General features: G+C 61.2%; 1 protein-coding gene across 2 annotated transcripts; it reads left to right on the forward strand.

The window, feature by feature from the left end:
• The first annotated feature begins 228 nt into the window (after positions 1-228).
• On the forward strand, positions 229-18,322 carry LOC135873625 (metal transporter CNNM3-like). Of its 2 annotated transcripts, none has more exons than XM_065398261.1 (8): positions 229-1,606; positions 11,665-11,808; positions 12,348-12,500; positions 12,791-12,960; positions 13,473-13,569; positions 13,856-13,989; positions 14,636-14,771; positions 15,760-15,833. In XM_065398261.1, exons 1-8 carry the CDS (start codon positions 229-231, stop codon positions 15,831-15,833), a joined length of 2,286 nt encoding a protein of 761 aa, XP_065254333.1. The 2 variants fall into 2 exon arrangements, with proteins under 2 accessions (XP_065254333.1, XP_065254334.1); XM_065398262.1 differs by lacking the exon at positions 15,760-15,833 and adding an exon at positions 17,008-18,322 and having other exon boundaries at positions 959-1,606.
• Positions 18,323-19,866: the final 1,544 nt, after the last annotated feature.

The raw sequence follows: 19,866 nt of genomic DNA on the forward strand, positions 1-19,866 counted from the left end.
CCTTCCCAGAGCCAGGGAAAGGGGCCTCTGTCCCTTTAAATCCCAGCCCCCTCGCCCCCTCCCCCTCCTTGTTTATATCACGGTGCAGCCTAACTTACGCTCCCCTTGCCTGGGGCCCTCTCCCGCTGCCCATTGGCCGGAGCCCGTCAGCCGCACTCTCTGATTGGCCGGCCCGCCGCGGGCAGGCTAAGGTGCGCGGGTGGGGAGTCAGCTGACCCACTTGTCGCCATGGCGGGCGGCTGGGGGCTGCGCTGGGCCGTGGCCGCGCTGTGCCTGGGCTGCGCCGCGGGCCGGGAGGGCGGAGCGGGGACTCCCCCAGCCAGCGAGGGCCCCCCCGCGCCCGCCCCCGCCCCCCCGCGGGTGCTGGGCTTCCGGCTGGAGGAGGGGGCCTGGGCCCGCGGGGGCCTGATCCGGGCCGCCCCGGGGGCCAACTTCTGCCTGCGCCTCTACGGCACCGGCCTCAGCAACCGCAGCTGGCCCTGGGTGGCCTTCGCGCCCGCGGGGGGGCCCTGCCCCTCCGCCCCCCCGCCCGCCGGCGCGCTGCAGGTGTTGGCCGGCGCGCGCCCCCGGGGCGAGCACGCGGTGCTGGTGCGCGTGGCCGTGTCCCACGCCGGGCCCCGCGGCAGGTACCAGCTCTGCAGTCGCCTGGGGCCCGGGCAGCCCTGGGGCCCGGCCGCCCCGGGCGACGCAGTTCTCGTGGACGAGGACGAGGGCGGGGGCGGGCGCGCTGCGGCCGTGGCCCTGCCGCCCCCATTGGCCCCCTGGCTGCTGGGCACGCTGGTGGCCCTGCTGCTGGCCCTGTCCTCCCTGCTACGGGTCCTGCAGCTCAGCACCCTGTGGCTGGACCCCGTGGAGCTGTACGTACTTCGGGACTGCGGCTCGGAGGCGGAGCGCAAGGCCTGCAAAGCCCTGGAGCTGGTGAGGCAGCGGGGCACCTTTGCCCTCTGCTCCCTGCTGCTGCTGAGCTCGCTGGCCAACGCTGCCCTGGCCGTGCTGTTCTACTGGGCCGTGCGCATGGTGGCACCTGCTGTCCTGGCCGTGGCCGGCTTGGTCTTCCTGCTGGCTGAGGTGCTGCCCTTCGCCGTCAGCTCGCGCTGGGGGCTGGCGCTGGCTCCCCGCGGGCTCTGGCTGACCCAGCTCTGTATGCTGCTCACCTTTCCCGTCTCGCTGCCGCTCAGCAAGCTGTTGGAGCTGGCCCTGCAGCATGACGCCAGCACCTGCCTCCTGCGGGAGAAGATCGTGGACATGGTGCGCAACAGTGACCCATACAACGAGTTCGTGCGCGAGGAGTTCAGCAAGGGCGCCCTGCGCAACAAGACGGTGGAGGATGTGCTGACGCCGCTGGACAAGTGCTTCATGCTCAACGCCAATGCCGTGCTGGACTTCAAGAGCATGTCCATGATCATGCAGAGCGGCTACACCCGCATCCCCGTCTACGAGGAGGAGCGCACCAACCTGGTGGACATGCTCTATGTCAAGGACCTGGCTCTGGTGGACCCGGACGACTGCGTGCCGCTCAGCACCATCAGCAAGTTCTACAACCACCCCCTGCACTTCGTCTTCAACGACACCAAGCTGGACGCCGTCCTGGAGGAGTTTAAAAGAGGTAACCGCCCCTGGGTTGGGTGACCCGGGGTTTGTGCCCCAATGCTCTCCCCTTGCAGCCTGTGCTGACCCCAGTGCTCCAGCTCCATGCTAGGGGGTGCTGTGCTGCAGGGGGTGGGGTGACGGGGGCTCTGGACAGGGTGCTGTCCCCTTGGTGTTGGTGCTGACCCGATGCTCAGGTGCTGTGCAGGAACCAGGCTGAGGGTTCCATAGGAGGTGCAGTCCCCTCAGTCATTGGGGATATTGCACTGCCTGGAGTGGGTTGCTTAGGGGCGCTTTTCTCTCTGGGTCAGTGCTGCCCCCAGTGCCCCACCATGGCGGAGGGAGCCTGCTGCTAGAGACCCTGCACAGTCACTCGCCAAAGGTGCTGGGGCTGATAACTCACTGGAGTGCCCCAGCACCCTGGCCAAACTTCAGCCTCCTGGCTTCAGCTGTACGCGGCAGTCTCCTGTCCCTGCCCTAGTGTGGTGGTAACGTACGCTGCCACCTCCCGCCCCAGAGATCAGGTGGCATTTCACTTCTGAGTGCCACAATCATAGAATCATAGAATATCAGGGTTGGAAGGGCCCTCAGGAGGTCCTCTAGTCCAGCCCCCTGCTCAAAGCAGGACCAATCCCCAACTAAATCATCCCAGCCAGGGCTTTGTCAAGCCGGGCCTTAAAAACCTCTAAGGAAGGAGATTCCACCACCTCCCTAGATAACCCATTCCAGTGCTTCACCACCCTCGTAGTGAAAAAGTTTTTCCTGATATCCAACCTAGACCTCCCTCACTGCAACTTGAGACCATTGCTCCTTGTTCTGTCATCTGCCACCACTGAGAACAGTCTAGATCCATCCTCTTTGGAACCCCCCTTCAGGTAGTTGAAAGCAGCTATCAAATCCCCCCATCGCTCTTCTCTTCTGCAGACTAAACAATCCCAGTTCCCTCAGCCTCTCCTCGTAAGTCATGTGCTCCAGCCACCTAATCATTTTTGTTGCCCTCCGCTGGACTCTTTCCAATTTTTCTACATCCTTCTTGTAGTGTGGGACCCAAAACTGGACACAATACTGCAGATGTCGAATAGAGGGGAATGATCACGTCCCTCGATCTGCTGGCAATGCCCCTACTTATACAGCCCAAAATGCCGTTAGCCTTCTTGACAACAAGGGCACACTGTCGACTCATATCCAGCTTCTCGTCCACTGTAATCCCCAGGTCCTTTTCTGCAGAACTGCTGCCTAGCCATTCGGTCCCTAGTCTGTAGCAGTGCATGGGATTCTTCCGTCCTAAGTGCAGGACTCTGCACTTGTCCTTGTTGAACCTCATCAGGTTTCTTTTGGCCCAATCCTCTAATTTGTCTAGGTCCCTCTGTATCCTATCCCTACCCTCCAGCGTATCTACCGCTTCTCCCAGTTTAGTGTCAGTTTAGTGCCCCCACAATCTGGGGGCATAGCCTGTAGACTGGTTTGTACCGTGCGGTATGCAAATCTCCCGTGTAGAGTGGAGTGTTTTATGGTCCGAGACCTCACTAAGCAAGAGTCATAAACAGATGCTGTGTAGGTGGGGAGCCCAGTTGTTCAGTACCGGGCAGCTCACAGGATGCTGGACTCTTAGGTCACTTTCTGTGGAGTTTCTTCCACCCAACCTGATTCTAGCAGAAATGTTTTCGAGACGCCTGCACCGTAGGCCCTCGGAAAGGTTGGAAGTGGGCTATAAGCACAAATCTCTAACTCGTGAGCTGAAATCTGCTGCTGAAACTGTATGCAGATTGAGGTGAGGCGTGCACTGGTAATCGGACTGCTGTGATTTGTAAGTTTCTAGGTCTCAAGGCCCCATGGTCTGCGGGGGCTGGACGCATGACTCTGATCTGGCTAGAACAAATGCTTACAGGGCTGGAAACTTCCCCAAGCACTGGGCCAGCAATCAGAGAATACAGGGGCCTCAGGATGCTGTGACTGCTACTGTGTTCAAAGTAATGGCTAAGGAGAGGTGCCTTCTGAATGAGGGTCTGGGAACAGTGCTGACGGGCCCCACCGTCCTGGTGCTGGGTCAGGTTCATCGCTGAGGGAGGGGACAGAGGGGTTGCGATGTCCCAGTGGCCATGCAGCATAGACCTCAGTTGCTTGTACCTCGTGACCCTGAGTTTAGTCCACTAGACCATGCTAGAGTGCTTGGTCCCCTGGCTAGTTCTGAGCTGGCCCCTCTGTGCTGCTGAGACGCTGCCTAAGGTTGCAGCGCTGATTCCATTAGCCAGCCAGCAGGAGGTGCTCTTGGGGCAGAGGAGAGCATGGTGCCAGGCGTGCATGCTGATGCCCCGTGAGTAACACTGCCTCCTGCAGAATGCTGGTGCCTACCATCAGCTTCCCATGGGGAGTAAACCTGTGTATCCTACCCAGGGCCCACGGTCAGCAGAGTGCCGGGGTTGCAGTGGCAGGCTGAGCTTTCCTGTGCCAAGGAGCCCTGAGACACCGGGCCCAGCTGATGCTCTGGGGCACGTTTCTGCTGTCTGCTCTGGCACAAGAGCGTCCGAAAGCACCTTTCACTGAAGGCAGTTGGCACTCCCTTCCTCGTAGATCCCTGCAGATAGCCACGCGCCCCGGGCAAGCAGTGTCTGCGTGAGCCGAATCGTTCCTGGGCAGCCAAGGAAAACACCCTTAACCTGGCCTCCCCCAGCTCTGGGGCTTGGCTGGCCTCTGACTGCTGGGAGTTAAGGTGCAACCATCATGGGGCAGCTCATTCCTCATCTACTGCTGCGGGGTTTTCTGCACCGCCCTCGGAAGCAGCTGGTGCTGGCCCCTGCTGGAGATGGGACACTGGGCTACACGGGCCTGGGCTGTGCTCCAGTGACGCTTTCTCATCTCCTCCCCATGGTAACAAAGCCCTGGGAGGTACCTCCGCGTGCAGGATCTCCAGCTATGCCACACGCCTTGCGCCAGGGCTGCTGGACCATCGCTGGGAGCTCCTGGGGGCTGCTGAGCAGGTCACAGTCCCCACCCTTGTGGAAGTTCTGCCCGAGTGATCCCCGCCACCCCCCATCAGCCAGACCCCCTCGGAGCCCACGCTCAGACAGGAGGGAATTGCAGAAGTTCCTCTGGTACCTGTGGGTGCCTCATGGTCTAGGAGCCTCCACGGGGCCAGCGCCCGTCCCGCCAGCCCCACATTGTATGCTGTTAGGACTGGCCTTCCCCCCCCCCCCCCAACCCCCCTGCTGAAGGGGGAGGGTGGGCTGGGCTGTGCAGCAGAGCGGATGGCACCAAAGGGAAGTGACTGGCTGAGACCCTCGCTAGGTGATGGACGCTCGCCTTGCGTTGTCAGACTAGCGGAGCCCCAATACACCGATGGGGTGAGCAGGAGTTAACTCTTTCAGTGCTGCTGGGCAGCCAGCTTCCCGTGTTCCCTGGAAGATGACTAGGGATGGCCATGCTCCAGGTGCAGGCGTGTGCATTGGAGCCAGAGCACCGACTGATTGCAGCCCCCGGTCTCTGGCTGCTCCCAGCTGCGTCGTGCAGTGCAGGGCATTGACCGCGACGGCCCTGGGCTGGCTCCTCACGGAGTTCTGGCTGATGCCACGTTTGGCTTGCCACAGCGGACTGAGTGCACTACCCTGTCCCTGGAGGGGAGTTTGCTCAAAGCTGGGCACAGAGGCTAGAGTTCGGCAGGATTTCCCAGGTATTGTGACTTTTCTAATGCCGAGCCAGAGCCCTGACTCTCTCCTGCCCTTTCCCCGCTTGGCACTTCCTGGCGTGTGTCTTTGGAGCAGCTGGAGGCGGGTCCCTCTCGGGGAGACAGGCCAGAGTGCTGCTCTGAAAACTGACTTGCAAAGGGAAATCAGTGGTGCTTGGGCCTCATGCATGCAGCTGTCATGTTCTTTGTTATATTGCTCGGGGGTTTTTGCCCTTGGGAACATCAGATAGTCCCGGTTTTGTTTCTCTTGGCCTCCTGGGAGCACGCTCAGCCCTTAGCTGAAGGACTGTTAAAGATTTAACAGAGAGAGCTTTGCTCCCAAGTGGTTTGTGGGTGTTGGAGCTGCATGTGGTTAGCAAAAACTAACCAAACCCCACAGCATTTTAAACAGCCTGATTGCACACCCTGCCCCCTCGTGGTGCTCTCCTTGCCCGGCCGCAGAGCCTGGTGGACAACAACCAGCAGAAAAGCCCTTTTGTGCTGACCTCCTGCAAGGTAGTGCTGATTTCAGTACAGTCAGGAAAAGCCCTCCCTCCCTGTGGGTCCTGGGGAAGGTCACCTTCAAAGGCAGCCTCTTCCCTCCCGCAGGGTGGGGGTAGGCCGTGCGTCCCCAGGCCTGCTGGGCTCCAGGGCATGGGCAGGCAGAGCTGGCTTTGGTCTCTGCGGGGAGACGAGCCAGGTCCCACTGCTGCCATGGAAACATCTAGCAGGGCCAACTCGATGCCTGCGTGACCTCAGCGTCACTGCAGGGATCTGGCCGCTCCGTCGCGGTGCAGAACAGCTGAGCGCGTGTCGCTTGCTCCGGGCTCAGCACTCTCTGGGGCCCTTGGAGCAGGCTGCTTCACTCCTGGCTGGAGGCAGGGGATTTGGGGGGATCTGTGGGTCTGGTGTCGAGCCCAAAGCTCCCCCCAACTCCTGCCCCAGCCGTATGGGGATGAGCCTCTCTGGCTGAATGCTGGGTAGCTCTCACATGTCAAAGCCAGCACTGGACCGGGGGCCTCCAGCTGGCTCCTGGGCCCCCCCAGCTAAACAGAGGGCGGGGCAGGGAGACCTTGCGCTAATGTCAGGGGCAGGGCGGTGGGTGGCTGGCCTGGTTAAGGCACTGGACTGGGCTGTAGGAGGCCTGAATTCAAGCCAGGCTCTGCTACTGACCCCCTGTGACCCTGGGCAAGTCCCTTCATTTCCCGGGGCCTGTAAAAGAGAGAACTCTGTTGTCTCTCGTGGGGCGGGCCCGGCTGGAGCAGGGTCTGTGCAGTGCCTAGCACACGGGGGCCCTTGTGGACTGCTGGGATCCAAGTGCAAAGCAGACCGGCTCTGCTTGGCCCCTTACCTCCGTCAGAAGCAGCTCATTGTTGTGCCCCCAGCTTGCGTCATGTCCGGGTCTCAGGACGTGCGAGCTCTGAAGTAGCCGCCCACCCACAGCGTCCGTGCGGCGTTCATCCAGAGCCGGTCCCGGCGAAGCCTTCCCAGGTGGCCTCCCCAGCAAACGTGCACGGCCAGATACCTGGGAACAGCTGGCCAAGGGCCTACAGATCGGACACAAGGCTGCAGGGGCTCAGAGCCGCTCACCTGAGCCCTGGAGGTGCTGGCAGGGAGGAGAACATCCTGTTTGTTTGCTGAGCTCAGACAGCCCGAGTTGAAACCTAGTGTGCACAAGAACAGCTCAGGGAGACCCCAGTGCAGAGCATGATCTGCGCCCCGCGTGTGCCCGTGCAGCGGGGACACAGATCAGTGCAGGGAACGTCCTGCAGGGACACCTGTGACGCAGGCTTCGGCTAAGACACACCCCCGTGGGCAGGGCTGGGGGCGATGCCAGACCTGGTGTGCCCAGCGGCCCACTCTTTTGCTGTAGCACCTCCCTGGGGGAGGGCGTCTGGGCGGCTTCTCCTGCCATGCCGCTTCCAGCGTGCCACTCCCCTTCCCCCATCCTCAGGTATGTCCTGGCTGGCTGGCAGCAGGTGTGAACCAAAAGTGCTCCTGTGCCCAATCCCAACTGATTTCTGCTGATTCCATAGCACGCGCTGTCACGGAGTCCCTGGGCAATGCTCTGGAACTGCTCCCCACAAAGCCAGTCAGGACTTTGGGGAGCCTCCTCTCCCTCGGAGCAGACTGTCTTCAGGGCAAGAAGCTCACACGGCTTCACCTTCCTGGGTCTCTCCTTGGAGCTTTCAGCATATGCCCCTCCGTGTGCTTCCCACAGCGAGTCTGCCCAGGCGGGGTCCTGGGGAAGCCAGAGGGTCCTGCACCCCCACTTCGCAGCCAGACGTGACTCTTAGCCAGCCAGTAAAACAGAGGTTTATCAGATGACAGGAACGTGGTCTAAAGCAGAGCTTGTAGGTACAGAGAACGGGACCCCTCAGCCGGGTCCATTCTGGGGCCCAGCGAGCCAGACAACCCCGTCTGCCCTCACTCCTAGTCCCCAGCCAGCTCCAAACTTAAACCCCCTCCAGCCCCTCCTTTCTGTCCTTTGTCTCTTTCTCCGGCCAGGAGGTCACCTGATCTCTTTGTTCACCTTTAGCTATTCCCTTGCAGGGGCGAAGGGCCCTGGCCATTTGTTGCCAGGATACAGAGTGTCGGCCATTTATGCATACTGGAGACTTAAGAAATGCATAGGGGAAACTGAGGCACACACACAGTATTCAGAGGAAACATTAAGAACAGTCCCACTTTGTCACACGGGCAGTCAGCACTCCTGGGTTCTGTTGTTAGCTCTGGGAGGGAAGTGGGGGTGGGGGCTGGCAGTCAGGAATCCGGGGTTCTGTTGTTAGCTCTGGGAGGGGAGTGGGGGCGGGGGCTGGCTGTCAGGACTCCTGGGTTCTGTTGTTAGCTCTGCTACTGACTTAGGTCGTGACGTTGGTCAAGTCACTTCCCCCCTTCTCTGCCTCTGTTCCCCTTCCGTAGAGTGTGGGCGACAATAGGGATGCATGTCACTAAGTGCTCTGAGCGCCTTAGAAGTGTGATAGGAGTTCAGAGCATTTCTGTTGTGCCATTGTACTGCAATAAAACCAGCCCTCCCAGACCGGAGACGTGGGATCGGCAGCAAGAGACCAACTGACCTCGGCCTACCTGCTGAGCACTCTCTGGCCAGCGCCTGACTCTGCTGCATGTGGAGCCTGGATGGTGTCACCAGCCTGAAGCAGCTGTGATGCCCAGGGGACACTGTGGAGATGCCTTTGGGGAAGTAGGGTCCAGATAACTTGCATCCAAGAGTTTGAAAAGAGCTGGCCTAGGAGCTCCCTGAACCTTTAACAATGATTTTCATTAACTCTTGGAGCACTAGGGAAGTTCTAGAAGGCTTGAGGAAAGCTAATGTTGTGCCAGTATTTAAATAGGGTAAACTGGATGACCAAGGCGATCACGGGCCTGTCCGTCCGACACCGATCCTGCGCAAGGTAATGGAGTGGCTGATCCAAGACTTGATTAATAAAGAATTAAAGGAGGGTGATGTAATTAAGGCCAATTAACATGGGCTTATGGAAAATCCATCCTGTCAAACTAACCTGATAGCCTTTTGGATGAGATGACAAGGTTGGTTGATAAAGGTAACAGTGCTTCTGTCGGGCATTTGAATTAGTACAGCACAGCATTGCTGATTTAAAAACTGGAAGGACATACAATTAACCTGGCACATGTTAAATGAATTAAAAGCTGATAGGTCTCAAAATGAGAGAGACACAGTGGATGAGGTAATCTCTTTCACTGGACCCACTTCTGTGGGTGAGAGAGGAGCTTCCAGCTCTACAGAGCTCTTCAGGGCTTGGAAAGGGCCTCGGTGTCCCAGCTACACACCAGGTGGAAGGGGTTGTTATGTGTAACGAGTTACACCTGTCATGTTGGAAGAGACGTTCAAGGTGAAGTGGGCAGTTAACAGCTCTGCAGTCATGGGACAGCGGAGGGCTAGTGGGTTACAGATTGTTGGAATGAGACAGAAACCTAGGATCTCCGCTGAGTCCATGGTTTCTAGTGTCTAGCAAAGTTAGGAATTTACGGTCCCTGGCTTGTCTTTTGAAGGTGTTTGTGCAGGTTTCCTTTGAAGATGGGGGAATAGCTCAGTGGTTTGAGCATTGGCCTGCTAAACCCAGGGTTGTGAGTTCAATCCTTGAGGGGGCCATCTAGGGGCAAAAATCTGTCTGGGGATTGGTCCTGCTTTGTGCAGGGGGTTGGACTAGATACTTCCTGAGGTCCCTTCCAACCCTGCTATTCTATGATTCTAAGACAAGGACTGACAGGTGGGATGCAGGCTGATTGCTTTGTGAAGTGTGTTCGCCCACAGGTGCTGGGGTGGTTTTGTCTTTTACCATGTTCCTGGGTGAGCTCATTGGAGAGCGCAGTGATTGTCTGGTTTCACCCACACAGTTGTTGGGGCATTTACTGCACTGGCAGAGGTACCCACATGCGGTGACAGGCCTGCGTAGGACCCATGGATCTTGACTGGTGTGTTGTGGGGGGTGTTGATCACTGTAGCAGTGGAGATGTGTCGGCAGGTTTTGCATTGGTGGTTCTGACAGGCTCTGGTGCCGCTTTGAGTTGGTGGGTCCTGGTCTGTGGGGAGCTTATTTCTGATGATGAGCTTGACAAGACTGGGGGTTGTTTGAAGGCCAGAAGAGAGGAGGGTTTGGGAAAGATTTATTTCAGGATGAGGTCCCTGTTGAGTATGGGTTGTAACTGTTTGATGATACCCCATGGGGGTTCCAATGTGGGGTGGTAGGTGACATCTAGGGGGGTGCGGTCAGTGGGGCTCTCAGTGTAACTGTAAACGGGAAAGCCTTATTGGATGGGTGTGTTTCTAGAGGGGGCCCGCAGGGATCGGTTCTTGACCCTGTGCTATTTAATATTTGTATCAGTGACCTGGGAGAAAACATAAAATCATCCCTGATCAAGTTCGCAGATGACCCAAAATTGGGAGAGTGGTAAATAGTGAAGAGGACGAGTCACTGATCGAGAGAGACCTGGTTTGCATGGTAAACTGGGCGCGCAAACAGAGTGTGTTTGAATACAGCTGGGAGCAATGACCGCAGGCCGGGTTTTCAGGATGTGGGACTCTCTTGGGGAAAAGTGACTCTGGAAAAGATATGGGGGTTAATTAGCTAAACACGAGCAGCCTGTGCGACACTGTGGCCAAAGCGCTAATGCGATCCTGGGATGTGTAAACAGGGGAATCTCCAGCAGAGAGGAGATTTTCCCTCTGTATCTGGCCCTGGTGTGACCACTGCTGGGATCCTGTGTCCAGTTCTGGTGCCCACAATTCAAGGAGGGATGTTGATAAATTGGAGAGGAGGGCAGAGAAGAGCCACGAGAATGATTAAAGAATTAGAAAACATGCCTGAGAGTGAGAGACTCAAGGACCTTAATTGATTTAGTTTAACAAAGAGACTTGATCCCAGCCTGTCAGTACCTACATGGGGAACAAAGATTTCATACTGGGCTCTGCCGTCTGGCAGAGGAAGGTCTCACATGATCCAATGGCTGGAAGTTGAAGCTCGACAAATCCTGACTGGAAAGAAGGTGCCCATTTGTAACAGGGAGTGTCATTACCCAGTGGAACAATTCACCCTGGACCGTGACGGATTCTCCATCCCTGACCATTTTCAAATCAAGCCTCTAAACGCTCACTTCTAGGACTTATCGTGGGGCAGTTCTCTGGCTGGGGCTGTGCAGAAGACCAGCCGGTTCAGTGAGGGGGGCAGTATACGTAGTTGTGTGGCACCTCTAAAGGCAACATACACAACCCAAAAGGTGTCCTCCATGTGATGACCTCGCCCGTAGGGTGCACACAAACTCGCCCCGCATGGAGGGTGCCGTTTGGTATTGCAAAGTGGTGCGCAGCCAGACAGAATGGTCCTGAAGGCCGGATCTGGCCCGCAGGTTGCCAGTTGGACCCCCGCATCCCTTCTGTTGGAATCTGTGAGTCCCGTAGTCGGAGAATGGGAAGGAAACAGGGCTGGGTACCAGCCACCTGAGGACTCCCAAAACCCCAAGAACAAGTATCCCATGCAGCCCTCTCCGCTCCCCGGAGCATACTGTGGTGCCTGGCCTGCGCACAGCCGGGCGAGGGAAGGCCTTGCTTCGAACGGGACCCTTGAGGTAAATCTCTCCCTTGGCCGTCTTTGCTGCTGCTGGAGTGGGGGGACAGAGAGTGCTGGGGGGCAGGAGAAGGGGAATACTGCCTAGCCCCTTGCTCTGCCCCCTGCCCCACCTTCCTCTCTGCTGCTCCGTAATTATTTTTTAAAAGCTGCATCAGGGCTGTGAGGCAGAGTTCTCTAGTGGTCAGAGCAACTCCTGGGTTCTCTTCCTGACTTGCTGGGTAGCCTTGAACCTCTGTGTCCTCTCCCCCCCTCCCCCCCACCCCGAGGCCTCCCTGGTGCCTGTAGCAAGCTGTGTCACCCGCCCCCCAGGCAAATCGCACCTGGCCATTGTGCAGAAGGTGAACAACGAGGGAGAGGGCGACCCCTTCTACGAGGCCATGGGGCTGGTGACGCTGGAGGATGTCATCGAGGAGATCATCAGGTCGGAGATCCTGGACGAGTCGGACGACTACAGTGAGTGAGCCCCGCCCGGCGCGCCCCGCGGCTTTGCTCGGTCTAGGGGGACAGCTGTGGCAGGCGGGCAGCGCTGCGGGCGCATTGTTCTGTGCAGGCAGCTCCGTGCCCGTCTCCCCCAGCCCCCTCCCTCCCCACCCAAGCCAGGCTGGCAGCAGCATGCAAATTCCCCCAGGACCGCTCCCAAGCTCTTCCGCAGGAGGGCAGTTTTGTCCGGGGCTGGAATCCTGGGTCACCTGAGGTCCGGTCCCAGCTATGGGAAAGGCGTGGGCTCTAGCATTTAGTGGGAGCACTGGCCAGTGCTGTATTCCCAGCTCTATCGCTGTTTCCTGCGTGACTTGAAGCAAGTCCCTGCCCTGCTCTGTGCCTCAGTTTCCCTGTGTACGTTGGGGGGTGCTGAGGTCCCTTTGCACTGTGCTTTGGGATCGCCAGCCTGCAGCTGCTCTGGGGGTGACTCTCTGGCCCCAGGGACCAGGTTTATGCTGCTGGCTGATGTGACTCTGGCTCCGCCTGGCCTGTCCCCTTCTCTCGTGCCCTAGAGGAGAACAAGGTGCGGAAGAGGCCGGCCCCCATGGGCACCCTGCTGGAGCACAGGAAGGAAGATTTCTCCTTGTTCAAGGGCTCTGACAACGAGCACAAGGTGAAGATCTCCCCGCAGCTCTTGCTTGCCACACAGCGCTTCCTATCCCGAGGTGAGTCGGGGCAGGGAGCCAGCTGCCAGCCGCCCAGCCCTCCCTGTGCCACCCGCCTAGCTCCACAGCCAGCGAGCCCAGCTGATCACTGGGCTCCCCCTGCCTGTGGGACAGCCCTGGCTTACCTCCCCTGCAGACCGGTCAGTCTGAGCCTGTTACACACAGTGCAGTCAGTCCCCTGGGCTCGGGGCAGGGGGAGCAGCTGGGGAGCACCCCCCAAGCTCTCTGCAGCACCCCGTCCCTGGAGCCAGCGGCTCAGGCTGGGTTCTCTGCCCCTCACTCCCCACCAGAGGTGGATCTGTTCAGCCCGGCCCGCATCTCCGAGAAGGTCCTGCTGCACCTGCTGAAGCACCCCAGCGTCAACCAGGAAGTGAAATTCAATGAGAGTGACCGCCTGGCGCCCGAGCACTACCTGTACCAGCGCAACCAGCCCGTCAACTACTTCATCCTGGTCCTACAGGTACCGGCCTGCCCCGATTTCTCCCCCGCCACCTCCTCCTCCCCCCCCCCGCCCCCCGCCCCCGAGATCAGCTAGGCCTGGTGCGGGAGAGGAGGCAGCCAGCCGGCAGGGCACTGGGCTGGATTCTGTCCCTGGCTGTGCCCTGCGGAGTGACCTCAGGCACGTCCCTGTCCTCCTCTGTGCCTCTTTCCCTCCCGCATGATCTGAGCTCTGCATTTTCACCGGACCGGGCAGCACCCTGCACAACAGGGCCCATGTCTGGCTGCTCTGCTGCACACCTAGAGAGCGGGGAGCCAGGCTGCGGGTTGGATCTTGGGAGGCAGGCTGAGGGGCGGGGCCAGCTCGGCAGCAGGTATTGGCAGAGAGCCAGGAGGGCACCTGGCCTGGCTGCCCCCCCGTGACCAGCGAATGCAGCAGCGGGGGGGGGAGTCTCTGCCCGCTGGGCTGGGGCTGGGGGAGGAGCCTTGCCGAGCAGCAGGCCAGCTGCTGACCCGTGGCCCTCTCCTCCGCAGGGCAGGGTGGAAGTGGAGATCGGGAAGGAGGGGCTGAAATTCGAGAATGGAGCGTTCACGTACTACGGTGTCTCGGCGCTGATGGCACCCTCCTCAGGTGAGCACCTGCGTCCTGCCACGGGCAGCAGGGCCTGGCCATGGGTGTGAACCGCCCCTGGGAGCCCGTTGCTGTGAGGAGTCCAGGCCCCGAGTTCTGCACGGCTCCTGGCCTGGCTGGGGGGTCCCAGGCTGGCCCTCGCTGGCTGGCTGGGAGCAGGAGGGGGGATGAGCCTGGCTGTGCGCCCATAGGCCATGAGCGGGGAGACCTGGAGACCAGGGTCCTTCCCAATTAGCAGTTGGGGTGTTGGGCTCTCAGCTGGCCCCTGATTTCTGCCTCCCAACAGTTCACCAATCGCCAGTGTCCACCCTGCGGCCGAACCGGCGTGAGCAACCGCTGGACTGCAGCGAGGGCACCTCCTATTCCACGTACTGCCCCGACTACACCGTCCGGGCGCTTACCGACCTGCAGTTCATCAAGGTACAACAACTCCACAGCTTCAGCTGGGCTGGGAGCAGCCAGGCCTAACCCCGTGTTTTTATGGGCCCTACAGACACGTCCCACTGTGCTCTCGCTGCTGGGCTCGGAGGGGCAAGGGGCTGCGCAGTGTGAATAGGGGGGCAGCCCCACCCTGCCCTCGGGAAGGAGCAGCCAGCCGGGCAGCGGGGAGGGACTGCTACCTCCTCCTAGGGTTCCAGCGCTGGCTCTCTCCTGGGACCAGCTGGGTTCAGATTCAGAGCATGCCACAAGTGAAACGACTCTGCTGGTGCTCAGCAGTTCCCTGGGCCTCTGGCCATGTCCCCTGTGCCCGAAGGAGAGCCAGGCCCTGGGGTGTCCCTGGTGGCACTGCGCTTTGGGGCAGCCTCTGCCCCCTTGTGATTGAGCTCTGCTGCCACCTCCCTGGCTGGGAGACCCCACCTCTGGGGACACCTGGGGGTGCTTTGCCCTATCCCTGCTCTGGTCCCCTTTTCTCAGGGATCACGTGCCCCTCTGGGTCTCACTCGCTTTCCCACGCAGCCGCTGCACCCGTCCAGCCTGGCCTTGGGTGGGCACCATCCCTGGGGCTGGAACCCGGGCCCCTGCCAGGAAAAGGGAGCGCTCAGGGCTCTGGCTCGCCTCTCCCCAGGTGACCCGGCTGCAGTACCTCAACGCCCTCATGGCCTCCAGGATACAGCCGTCCCCCCAGTCGCCCGACAGCCTGGAGCTGAAGATCGTCCCCAACAGCCAGACGAAGCTCCTGGACGACAGGAACGCTGTGCCAGGTGCTGGGGGCACAGGGGGCGCTGTGCGAACACGCTTCCCGAGGCTGCCATGTGCCACTGGGGGTCCACATAGCTGGCGTTCGCTGGAGCGGCCCAAAGCACAGCACCCTGGGGGCTGCTCGAGTGGGCACACGCCAGGCCTCCATGTGCCCAGCGCGGACGGGCTGGGCAGGCTGTGGCCAGCTCCAGTGCTCCCAGAGCCCATCCTGGCTGCTGTGTGAGGACTCGCTGGGATCTGAGCCCAGCTGGCTGGCTCCCCAGGGCTGGGGGCTGCCTGCACCCACCCCTCCATGCTCTCCCTGCTTGCTGTCCCCTGCTGCTGCATGCGCACATCTGTCTTTAACCCCTTCGCTGCTGCCCAGTGGCTGCGCCTGGCGTCTCGGCCAGCTTTCCTCTCACACACTGACCGGCTGCGTGTCTCTGTGTTAGAAGACGAGGAGGCCTGTAAGCTGGGCCCCTCCCCTAGCTACGAATCCTCATGCTGCAGGGCGTGACGGAAGGGGTCAGGAAGGAACTTCCCCAGGGCAGGTGACTCCAGAATTGCCCGCAGGGGGATTCTTGCACCTGTGAAGCAGCTGGTACCAGCCCCCACCAGAGCACTGGCTGGACCCAGGCCTGGTCCAGGCTGGCTGGGCTCATTCTCTGACCCAGCTGGAAGGCAGCACGTTGAGGGAGATGGAAGGTCTGTAGGGCTGAGGATGGGGCTGTCTGGAGTCAGCGCCCATCTCCAGCGTCCCCTGGAATGGCCCAATGTTGCCCAGCCTCATCTCGCCTCTCCCTGTCCAGCACCCCTGCAGTGACCTGGGGACCCCAGCCCCCCCCCCCCCCGCCCCCTCAGCAGGCGTTCCCCATCTCTGCTGTTCTCCACAGTAAGCAGCTGAGGGTTGCTTGGCAGCCGCTGGGAGCATGCGCTGGCGGGCACCCCCCAGCCAGGCCGATCACCCCGCCTGCTTGTCATGTGTCTTTCACTCTCTTCCCTCGTTTTCAGCAGCTGAGTGTCTCTCTCGCGCGCTCTGTCCGGCCACGCACTCTCTCTTGGGCACAGCTGAGCTCTGCAGTTGATAGCGGGTTCTGCGGGATCCATGGGGTTACTGATGGGCAGGAGGTAAATATCTGAGCCTTCATCCGCTTGGTACAGCAGGATTCTCAGGGTCTGCGCTCCTTGCTCTGCCCATGGTGCTCAGTTGGGGGGGGGGGGGGGGGGGTTGATCTGCTCTGGGAGCTGTGACCGGTGCAGGGGCCTGGCTGTCTCCATCCTAGTCCTTCTGGGTGCCCCCCACCCCCACCCCCCGTAGCCATGTCTCTTCCCCAAGGCCTTTAGGGAGGCTCTGAAACCCGATGCCGCCGTCACAAGTCACTGGCTGCAGCTCCAGGCTGCTGGGCTCCAGGCCTGCCCGACAGTCACCGTCTCATTTCTGGAGCTCTTGGTCCCTGTGTGCGGCAGGACGGGGGTAGGGCGGAGCTTGGTGCTGCCTTCTCTCAGGAGAGGGGCTGTGGGAGTCTGCCGGTACCACCTCAGCGGGTGGTTGGGAAGAATGGCCACGGGCAACCATGTGGAACAGGTCCGAGGGAGACCAGAGCGGGCTTGGCCTCCCTGGTAAGGAGCCAGACTAGCCTCTGTCGCTGCCGGATGTTCATGCACCATTCCAGTGGCGCCCCCTGCAGCCGGGGTGCCGAGCAGTTCCCCCAGGCAGTGGGAGGGGCCTTCCCTTTGGCTCAGCCAGTGAGCCACGGCCCCCAGCTCAGGGCTTGTTTCCTGCTCGGGCTGGTGAACGGGACCCCGTCACTGGGTGATGGGTCAGTGTCCAGAGGGTAATTAGCCCAGGTCACGGCACTGCAGCTCTGCAGCAGAGCCCGAGCTCCGGCCCTGGGTGGCCAGAGGTGCCGGTGTGATGGGGGCAGGGGGTTGGGCTGGAGCATCTCCCTGGTTCCACTGCCTGCTGGCGGGAGCTCCTGGGCCCAGCCTTGCAGCAGGCAGCGTGGCCTGCTGGGCTGAGACCTGGATCTAGCCCCAGCTCTGCCACTGGCCTGGGGGTGACCGTAGGCAAGTCCCTGCCCTTCCCCCTGCCTCAGTTTCTCCATCTGTGCAAGTGCCTTTGGGATCTGTGGCTCCTAGAGATGGAAAACGCTGGCTGGGCCATGGCAGGGTTGTGCCCTGGGGCACCATCCTTGGAAGCCCCCCACCTCCTGGGGCCGAATGGGCGTGTAATGGCCGTTCTCTCTGCTCTGGTACCAGGAAAAAGCAGCCAGCCCCTTGGGGAAGAGGAGCACATGGGCATCTAACCCCTCCCCCTGCAGGACCTGCTGACGGCAGCGTGGGAGCTGGCGCCATCCTCCCGGCTGTCCTAGCCGCCTCTTGGCTGGGAGTCGGGCCCTGGGGACTCGCCTGACAGCAGCAGAAATCTCATGGGGTGGGATGCCCCAGACGCCCGCCGTGCGCGCGCGCACACACACACCCCGTGCTGCCTGAAGGGGCTGCCCCAAAGGATGCCAGCCACTTGGACTCTGCTCCAGAGGATCTCGCTGCATCAGGACCAACTGCCAGGGCAGCCAGAGCTGGATTCTAGTCCACGGGAGAATGACCCGATCCCCCCTCGGTGGCCGGAGCCCCAGGCAGTATCAGCACCTGTGCCGACAAACCTCCAGGGAGCAGCGCCCAGATCGAACCAGACCCGCTGGCTGCTGGGGGCACCTGGCGAGCTGGGTGGAGGCTGCAGGAGAGCTGCTGGTGGCGGGTTGTGGGCTGGTTCCTCTATAGGGTGCCCTCTGTGTGTGCCTGGACTAGGCATTCCTCTCCTTGGTGTGTTCTCTGCCAGGCTCCCCTGGGCACCCTGGGCTATCCCTCCTCTGCCCGTGTCAGCCTGGGCCATTCCCCTGAGCCCGCCAAGCCAGCTCTGCTCCAGGAGCCATGCTGGGATGCCTCGGCCTGCCCCAGGGCAGAGCTCTAGGGTCAGTTACCTGTCTAGGCTTCCCTTCCCGTGGGGCGCTGGGTGTCACCCCATCCCTGCCCTCCTAAGCCAGGGCCCATCACCGCCAGCCCCTTCCAGCGGCTGCCAGCAGAGAGCCCACATGGGAGGCTAGGCTCTGCCCCTGCACCCCTGGCTGTCTCTTCCCGAGGCACTGGGGGTGCTGCCCTTGCCCCAGGCTCTGCAACCTGAGCCAGTCTTCATAAGTGGGCCCGGTGGGGCTGCCTGTCAGTCAGCGGGGTTGATTGCTGGGGGGCACAGTCCTTGCAGCCCTGTCCTCCCCTTCCCCTGAGGATGAGAGATCACAGGGGCCACAGGCACACGGTGCCGCGATTGCAGACTGCATTGAGCAGCCCAATGGACGGAGATTCCCCACCCCTCGGACACGTTGCCTGGCCACAGGCCCCGGAGAGCTCATAGCTGCCAGAGGGCTAAAGGTCTGACATGGACACAGGGCCGCCGGGCTGGACACCTGCCTTGTTTGCTCCTCTCTACTACCCGTGTTTTCAAGGCGCTGGGTGGGAGAGCAGCGCCTGGCCCCAGAACAGCAGAGCCTGGCGCGTGCAGGTAAAGGAGTTGTAATCTCCCCTGTTGTATCCACGCCTGTCTGTCCCTTTCCCATGGCCTCTACGCGGCGTGGGGAGGGGGCATTGACAGGCCGCTGAGCGGGGAGGGGCCCAGGCTGGATCTTACTGCACAAGGTAGGTGCTGCCATTAAGTGGGGTGGAAATGTGGGGGGGGGGGCTGCAGGCACCTCCTGGGCGAGCAGTTCCCCCCCCCCCCCCTCCCCGGAGCCCCTCAGGCACCAGTACAGGGAGGGACCAGGCCCTGCCAGCCAGGGGGTTGGGGGCCAGGCCTGCACACCTGTCACATCTCAGCTAGAGGAAAAGGTTTTCTGTGAAGGCTCCTGCAGCCTGAGACGGGGCTTCCTGCGAGGGGCACCCGCCCCCGACGCTGCCCTGGGTTAACCCCCACGAGCAGACCCATCCCCCTCTGGCACAGGACAGGAAACACCTATTCCAGGGCCCAGGCTAGTCACTTTCCCTCCCCAGTGCTGGCCCCCTCCCTCTGAAACCTGCAGCTGCCTGCAGTGAAAGGAGGTGCCCGGCCTGGGCTAAGCGGGGAGATGCTGCTGGAGCGGGAGCGGGGGGGGGGGGGGCGCTTGCTGGCACAGTTCATGCAGTGCTGCCCTGCAGTGGGGGAGGCCAGCGCTCACACCCCTCTGTTGCCCTGGCACAGCGCCTGCGTAGCAAGGGTGGGCACAGAACATGGCACTGCCGCTGCTTGGAACAGAGCTTTATTCACGCGCCTGGGGCCGGGTACCCGCAGGCCTGGAGCCCGCTCTGCAGAGAGCTGGGGGCTGCAGCTAGGGCAGATCCCCGGCTGTACCTGCTGCCGCCTTGTGCACTTATGCCTGCTCTGTGCCCATCCCAGCAGTATTGGGGCACAGGTGGGGCTGCTCCAGGCAGTGACTGGCACAGGGAGCTGTAGTCCTAGGCAGGAGCCGTGGCAGGGGTGCAGGGAGCGTCTCCTCTAACCTCACCCCCCAGCCCTGGGCACAGGGTTCCTTACCCTCCCAGCAGGGAGCTAGAGCCTCTACCTGCTGGGGGCCCTGCTAAGGCCAGCGTTCAAAGGGCACTGGTGCCAGGCCGGGGGGGGGGGGCAGGGCAGCTCTGTACCAAGCCCACGCTGCTGTCTGCGCTACGCCAGCGTTGCAGGCACCCTCCTAGGCCGGCTGCCCCAGAGCGTGGGTCCATCCAGCTCCATTAGCACCCAGGTACCAGTTCTGGCGGGGGAGAAGTGCTGCCCGTGCCAGCATGTGTAAGAGGGGGCACAGGGGCCATGCCGCAGCAGCTTCCTGGGCACATTAAATATGTCCATTGCAACCCACGTGGTCTCAGCCTGACCTGCAGTGCTGAGGTGGCAGCCTGCGGCTCCGAGAGCTGCCCAACGGGCTGGGCATGAACCCAGAAGCTGGCTCCATTCACTGTTAGCCCCATTTTACACATAGGGAAACTGAGGCAGGGGACAGGACTCACCCAAGGCCAGCAGCAGAGAAGCAGGACCATCTCCCTCTCAACCTGGGCACCTTCCCCCTAGGGCTTGGGGAAGGGCCAGGACCAGGCTGG

The sequence above is a fragment of the Emys orbicularis genome, chromosome 2, assembly GCF_028017835.1.
Source record: "Emys orbicularis isolate rEmyOrb1 chromosome 2, rEmyOrb1.hap1, whole genome shotgun sequence".
NCBI lineage: Eukaryota > Metazoa > Chordata > Testudines > Emydidae > Emys > Emys orbicularis.

What these genes read in the sequence shown, in the direction of transcription:
- LOC135873625 (XM_065398261.1), top strand. Translation starts at nt 229, where the DNA reads ATGGCGGGCGGCTGGGGGCTGCGCTGGGCCGTGGCCGCGCTGTGCCTG. An exon ending in CCTGGAGGAGTTTAAAAGAG is followed by an intron (nt 1,607 to 11,664) that starts GTAACCGCCCCT and finishes CCCGCCCCCCAG; the next exon opens with GCAAATCGCACCTGGCCATT. An exon ending in GCTGATGGCACCCTCCTCAG is followed by an intron (nt 13,570 to 13,855) that starts GTGAGCACCTGC and finishes GCCTCCCAACAG; the next exon opens with TTCACCAATCGCCAGTGTCC.